At 36.5% G+C, this 7,960-nt stretch overlaps 1 protein-coding gene across 1 annotated transcript in view; it reads left to right on the top strand.

The window, feature by feature from the left end:
• The first annotated feature begins 257 nt into the window (after positions 1–257).
• The window catches only part of hepacam2 (HEPACAM family member 2), a 31,934-nt gene continuing 24,231 nt past the window's right edge, over positions 258–7,960 (top strand). Inside the window, exons 1-2 of the mRNA XM_062986073.1 lie at positions 258–328; positions 583–647. Coding sequence (XP_062842143.1) covers positions 258–328; positions 583–647 — 136 coding nt within the window. The remainder of the gene's footprint in view (positions 329–582; positions 648–7,960) is intronic.

The following is a 7,960-nucleotide window of genomic DNA, read 5'->3' as shown; positions in this document are numbered from 1 at the left end:
AAGTTTATTCCAATTCCTGGCAACCACATGGATAGTGTTTCTCCAAAAAATGCTTTCTTCTGTTTGGGTCTTCAGGCTTTTTAATGGTTCGTTAAACTGCTGGAATGTTGCAAATGTAAATGTATCCATCAATCGTGTTGCTGGATGTGTTTTCCCTCCTTAACCTTTAGACTTCAATCATAATTATATTGTAAATGAATTGGTCTTAATTTTTTTAATTGTTTTTCTTGTTCTTTAGTTGTCTGTCAAATTAGACCATGACTCCTGTCAATTTGTTAGAACCAGTTGCATTTTTTGACAGTACGGTGAAAGAAGCTCACACATTCAGGTGCTGATGGCAGTTAAAATGTAGTTATAAGTTTTTTTGTTTTTTTTTTCTTTATGCATTTTCTCCCCTTTTTCTCCCTTTTAGCACGTCCAATTGCCCGATTGCGTCATGCTTCCTCTCCACCAATGCCGATCCCTGCTCTGATTGAGGAGAATGAAGCTAACCCACGCCCCCTCCGACACGTGGGCAGCATGCCGTATGCATCTTATCTTTGACGAGTGCAGTGCAACTCTGACAGCACTCTTACAGCAGAGGTCAAAATTGCACCAGTCATGGGAGAGAGACACCATCCGGCTTAGTCCCGCCCAAATCTCAGCCGGTAGGCAGAGCTGAGATTTGATACGATGTATTTGAGATCCCAGCTCTGGTTCCAGCGTGTGTTTTTACCGCTGCGCCACTGAGCGGCTCATTAGTTATAAGCTTTAACCAAAGGTATAGTTACAGCCAGTCAAATGTTTACATGAACCTTTATACCAGTGATTTCAATGATTGCATGTTTTCTTTTTCTGTGACTAAAGATGGGAAAACACTTCATTATTGTAAAAAAGTCTTTATTAATGTGAGTTCTTAGATAGGTTTATTGTGCTGGGTCATATTTGTACATACAGCACAATATTATTAACATTATTTAATTAAATAGTGTAGGTTTTAAAATGTCCTTTAACTTTGTGGGCTATACTTCGTAAGGTGTTAACTTCTTGGTGCCTACAGAAACGCATCCAGTAAAAAACTTAAAATATTTTTTAAAAGCTCGGAAGCAAAACCAAACTCACTTTATGCAGAGCAAATATCTGTCCTAAATCATTAACATGGTTTCTATTATTTAAAAGTAGCTGGAACATGGATAACACTGAAGTCAAGCAAACTTTATTTTTTACCACAAGAAAGAAGCTCATGCAAATTCCTCTAAGCATAAGGTGAGAATTTCAGTTTTTCCCAACCAGCTCTATTCTTTTAAACAGTGAGCCAATTTTTAAATCGTTTTTGTTATGTTATATACATTTTACATGCAACAAACTGATTTTGAAAAAAAGGTTTATTTTAAGTAGATCAAATGCAAATAAAAACCGAAAGCAGTAATTTTGTAAACTGTTTGCATGTATTAAAAATGGCAGAAAAGTACATACTTAATTTTATTCCTTTTTTTAACTATACATTTATCCTGAATTTAATGCTTGTGATATATTACCAAAACAATGAAACAGGGACAATGTACAACTGGAAATTACACTTTTTAGAGATTTTGGAACTGAGGATACTAATTGTTGCAGGTTTGCATGTAGATTTTTTTTTTCCCATTTTTGCCTGATACGAGACTTGAAAAGTCTCAGCAGTCAATAAACTGATGTTTTTATCACATTAGCATGATGGTTTCTCTTGCAGTGCTGTCTAAGGGTTCAAAGATCATGCACATTCAACTGTGGTTTCTGGCTTTGCTCTAAATAGACTGAGATTTCTCCAGATTCCCTGAATATTTTATACTATTATGTACAGTTTGTTTGTTTGTTTATTAGGATTTTAATGTCATGTTTTACACTCTTGGTAACATTCTTGACAGGAGCGGTAGTTCATCATTACACAAGGTTCATCAGTTCACACAAGGTTATATTGAACACAGTCATGGACAATTTTAGTGTCTCCAATTCACTTCGTTAAGAAGTGAATCGTGCAGATCCACTGGTGTTGTGGGAGAACATGCAAATTCCACACAGAAAGGACCCGGACTGCCCCACCTGGGCATCGAACCCAGGACCTTCTTGGTGTGAGGCGACAGTGCTACCCACCTAGCCACCGTGCCACCCTATTATGTATAGTAGATGGTGAAAAGCCTAAATTATTTGCAATTTTGCACTGAAAAATGTTTTTTTTTTTAACTGATTGACAATTATCTCACACGTGGTGATGCACAACCCAACGGATGCTTCTTTTATACCCAATCATGATTAACTCTCCTGTTACCAATTGATCTGCATATTGTTGATTGTTTCATAGAATATTTTGAAAACTTTTTACTCTGATTTTGTTCCTGTCCCAACATTTTTTGAGTGCTGCAGGCAAATGTAAAGCTTTAATAAACTAACCTATATTTACATTTACATTTTACATTTTCGGCATTCGGCAGACGCTTTTATCCAGAGCGACTGACAGTAGTGTTTCCATAGTAAACATTTCATTACTCTAGTTTAAGTAAACAACAGTCCAAGAACACAAATCTGCTAAAACCTGTTAGAACCAAAGTTGTTGTTTTTTTTTTTAAATGAAAAGGAGTGTTAGTAAGTAAGTACAAGTCAGCTTAAGTGCTATATAACTACTGCTGATGTACGGGTTAATTGTATAATCAAGTGCACAGAATCTGAGGAAAGGCTGCAAATATGCTCAGATTGCACATGTATTTGTGCGGTGTCTCTTTCTGAGTGCTCCTGTGCACGTCCTTGAGCAGTGTCTGGGTGCAGGTTAGGTTTTGCATATCCTTGTGCAAATTCTGTGTGCGAGTGCCTATATATGGGTTAGGATTAGGTGTCTGCACCAGTATCTACCCTATGGCTATGTCACCGTCTTGTATTGCACTTTTACACAGAGCGGTATATTTTACCTGGTGATCTGATCTCTCATACCTGAGCCGTGTGTATCTGAGAGTGACTGGTCGTATCTAGTCCTAAAGGAGGTGTAGGCCTTTCTGAGTTTCTGCCAGGTGTACGCTCTCCTCCTGCTGTCCCGGGGGAGGAGGGGCCTGATGCTCCTCTCATTTCCCTGGCAAATGCTGTCACCACCAGTTCCCTCTTCATGTCACAAGTCACAGAGTTCCTGCAACACAAGCAGCTAGTAAATATGGGATCTATCCGGGTTCCTGTGTATCTGCTCTTATGGGCTTATGTGCTTTTTATTTCAGGTAAGATGTTTTTTTAAATTAACAGGATAATTGCACTGTAAGGTCAGATATCTGGTTTTGAATGAAGGTCTTATTGCATGAAGTCATACCTTGTAGATCAGATGTATCATAACCAGAGGGCTGTTTTCTCTAACTGCAATTTACAGTTAAAATTTTACAATATTTTAAATATCTTACCTGAAGATGTGCTCTTTTTATGCAGTCAAACATACTCATGTGTTTCTTTATGCAGCCGCAGTAGAGTTTTGTATTTCTACTTTTGTTTTGCTCTGAATTCATTCCACCTAGCAGTTGGTGATGGTGCTTATTATAGCTATAAATACGCTTACATTGATCTTGTGCATGTTTATTATTAATAGTGGTATTACAGTTGTGAGTTTTTAAATGGTTTTTGTTTCTGATGTTGCTTTTAATTTAAAATTCATTACTTTTAGGAAGTTCTTTGTGGGGTGCAAATTAATATTATTAGAGATACTTTAATTTACTTTATAGATTTTAGTTTCTCTCATGGATCAACCAACAATCCACCAACCAACCTTCATTTGAACTTGGACCTTATTTCAAATTTCGCTTCTAGAGTTCAACTGATATGCCAAAATTAAAGTGGTGTACACTGTTGGTGGGGAGGTTTCAGTAACACACCTTTTACCCTTTATTTGAAACAGTGAAGATACTTGTTTTTGGAATAGAAATGGATTTTTAACATAAAAATTGATTTACACACCATTTTTTGCCAGCTGTCATTTTCAAGTCTAGTTTTTGTTCCTGCATAACAACAATGCCAGTTTTGGTTGCATTTTTTTCACTCCTTAGGTAAACAAATATGTACATTTTAGCATTTTTGTCTAATTTTAAGTAAAAATTAAAGTCATGTTTACTGTACATTTGAGCTAGCATATCCATACAGGACAATCACTTTCGTTTTTAATATACTTTTAGGGCAGCTTTAAATTTACACGCATGTCTTTTGACTTTGCTCTTTATGAAATGAATATAACATTGGTTCTTTGTAGCAAAGCTACCATTGGCAACAATAGCTTTAAGTCATTCACAGTGAAGGTACTCTGCAATTTGAAACATTGTAGTTCAATGTTGGTCAATTTCTTCTGGCAAATTGTCTATTCTCCAAGGTAATGAGGATCCCAATAATGTAAATTTTCTATAAACTTTTTATTCATGTCAGGAGAATGCTAGGTCATTCAAGAACCTACTGAACTAATGCCCCAGTACTTACTGCAAAAATACAGCTCCATATCATGATGCTCCAATTCTCATACCTGACTGAATCATACATGCTGATCTGATTTGCAAATTTGATGTGCAAATTTTTTGTCGAAATGAAAGTCTAGTCTGATATCTTCCTGCGCCGCTCGAGTAGCAGCCAGTTACAGCAGCTCATCTTCTGCATACTTTTTTTTAAACTGTTTTTTACCTTATTTACTAGATTATTTAAGTTTTTAATGTTTTCTTGCAAATTTCCACCTGTGGGATAATAACATACAGTGGTGTTCAAAAAATAGCAGTCCAACACCATTAACTTGATAAATCAAAGTTTTTAGTAGAAATGCTATTTCTACATAGCAAAAAATGTACTTGAAAGTGTAGTAGAGTATTGAAAACAAAACAAACCCAACAATTAGGACATGCATGCCGTTCATTCTGAGTAATCGAAGCATTGATTGAAAGGGGGTTGTTCAAAATAATAGCAGTGAGGAGTTCAGTTGGTGAAGTCATTCATTCTGCAGAGGAACGGGTGTCAATTTTGGCCCTTATTTAAGGTAGGATGGTGGCAAATGTTGCACAGGTTGGTCATAGCACATTACCTTCTGAAATACTGGGTAAAATGGGTTGTTCCAGACATTGTTCTGATGAACAGCGTACTTTGATTAAAAAGTTGATTTTAGAGGGAAAAAACATACAGAGAAGTGTAGCAAATGATAGGCTGCTCAGCTAAAATGATCTCAAATGCCTTAAAGTGACAACCAAAACCTGAAAGATGCAGAAGGAAGCGTGGAACTACTGTTTGAATGGATCAAAGAATAGCCAGAATGGCAAAGGTTCAGCCAGTGATCACCTCAAGAAAGATCAAGGAACATCTGGAGTTACCAGCGAGTACAGAAGATGATTAAGTGAAGCCAATTTACCAGCAAGAACTCCTTGCAAAGTCCCGTTGTTAGGAAAAAGACGTGTCCTGAATGGGTTCAAATTTCCCAAAGAACACATTGACTGGTCCAAAGAGAAATGGCTCAACATTTTGTGGACTGGTGAAAGCAAAATTGTTCTTTTTGGGTCTAGTGGCCGTAGACAGTATGTCAGACGACCCTCGAGCACTGAATTCAAGCCAAAGTACACTGTGAAGACAGTAAAGCATGGTGGTACAAAATGATGATATGAGGATGTTTTTCATACCATGGTGTTACGCCTATTTATCACATACGAGGGATCATGGATCAGTTTAAATATATCAGAATACTTGAGGAGATCATGTTGCCCTATGTCGAAGAAGAAATGCCCTTAAAATGGGTGTTTCAACATGACAATGACCCCAAACATCTTGGTTACAGACAAACAAGATTGAGGTAATAGAGTGACCAGCCCAATCCCCTGACTTCAATCCCATAGTTTTTTTGAGGCAAAACCCAAAATTGCAGAAGAACTGTGGAATGTAGTCTAATCATCCTGGACTGGAATACCTGTTTAGAGGTGCCAGAAGTTGGTCGACTCCATGCAACACAGATCTTGGAAACAATTGTTATGCCACTAAATATTAGTTCAGTAATTTAAAGTAAAGTGAAACCTCAAACATTTTCAGTTTATAGATAATATTTTTTGAGTTTTTAAAGAAAAATGCTGGCACTGCTATTTTTTTGAACAGCCTAATATTCATTTTTCTTAACTTTCTGTAAAGGATGAACACAAACTGGCAAAATTTTGTTTTGATTTTGAATTAAAAGTGTAGTATTTTCAGTGCATTTGCATTTATGGAAATAAAAGTTATTATAATGATTTTGTGCTTTATTCACTTTTTTAAAATCACTGCTATTTTTTTGAACACTACTGTATATTATCCTGTTTGTAGATTACAGTCTGTTTGTAGCATTTAATCAATTGTACCTGTTTTTGTAAAAAAAAAAAAAAAACATTTAATAGTCATTTAATAATTCTAATAATGTCAGCTTCATTTACAAAAAGTAACCCTATTCACCTGTAGCTGTTCTTTAAATCTTTGTAGAACATCACTTTATTACCATGGCACATATGGGGGTCAAATACACTTTATTATCATAGCAAATAATGTATACACACTTTAAAAGATATTATCTATGGACTTTTCATATTAATCAAATTACGGTAGCAATGTGTAGTGTGATATTCACCGGTGGCATTTTCATCCCTTGATGTCTGTAAACATTAAGTATTGCTTTTATTGGTCTTTGTTTGGTTAAATGAGTATACATTTTGGCCCCTCTCATTTATTAAAAGCAGCTTATTTGTATGCTGCACCAGTTTCCCTCATGACTTTAACCTTGTCACACAGACACTCCTGATAACTCAACAGCTCTATGTTTCCTTGTCCTATAAAGCATCACATGCTGCTATAAATCATCATGATGTCATGTCTTGTACAATTTTATTCCACTCTTAACTATCATTATTTCCACGTGTGAATAGTCTGCTGTGAGTCTTATTTAGAAAGCTTGGATCAGTAATTGCTGAAAATGGCCCTGGTGCTTGACAACTATTGTCCTGCTGATCTGTTAGTCACTCATGCTATCACCACAACAATCTGCGGTTTGTTTCTAGACAACAGGGGCAGAAAGGGCCCAGCACGCTTCATGCTATTCAACAACACACGCAGTAAACACTGGCACACTTCTAGCCTTAAGTCCACTCCCCCCTCCTGCTGAGCTTTTCCTGTGCCATAGGGGTATCCTTATTTATTATTTAGGACACAACACCAGCCACACAGGAATCTATTGTAATGCACAACACTGTCTGTCAGTAGAGCTAATACTGAAGAGAAAGAAACTGGCCACGTCCAGGAAAGTGTGTGTGTGTGTGTGTGTGTGTGTGTGTGTGTGTGTGCCTATTTACTCACTACCTTCCTACAAGATAATAGTTCCTCCTAGCAACCCTATAAAGACCAACAGCTGTTAGTTACAGCAAGCTAAGTGTTGTGTGCATTGTTAGATTTAATCTCTTTCCAACGTGTTCTTAAAAACTGTGGTTCTCATAATAAAGACCCTGACATACGATCCATGTTTTCCTTTTGTTTAATGGTGCGACGGTTATTAAACTTATTACATTACAGCAGAAGTTAAGTTTACATACTCTTTTAAATGGCAGGCCTATATGGAGAGAAGTATGTGAAAGTAAAAGTACTAACTGAGTTCAGGTGTTTTAGCTACACCCATTTATACAGTATAAAATCAGTTATGTAAACTTAATTATACGCAACAATTTAAAGAAACAGCTTGTGCTGCTGCCACAAAGCTTAACCTCTAAACATATGGTTTGATGAGTTGACCTGCGCCCTGACACCAACCCCATTAAACACTTTTAGGATGAATAGGACTGTTAAATGAAAGCCAGCCTTTCTAATGCTACGTCATTGCCTGACCTTGCAAATGCTCGTTTAACTAAATAGACACAAAATACTACAGACACATACTTTTGGCCATATAGTATCAGTTAAAACACTTTTACAAATAATATGTATACTAAAAAATATTCCAAAATAA

Source organism: Trichomycterus rosablanca, chromosome 2 (assembly GCF_030014385.1).
Source record: "Trichomycterus rosablanca isolate fTriRos1 chromosome 2, fTriRos1.hap1, whole genome shotgun sequence".
Taxonomy (NCBI): domain Eukaryota; kingdom Metazoa; phylum Chordata; class Actinopteri; order Siluriformes; family Trichomycteridae; genus Trichomycterus; species Trichomycterus rosablanca.
This window is presented reverse-complemented; position numbering and strand designations above follow the sequence as displayed.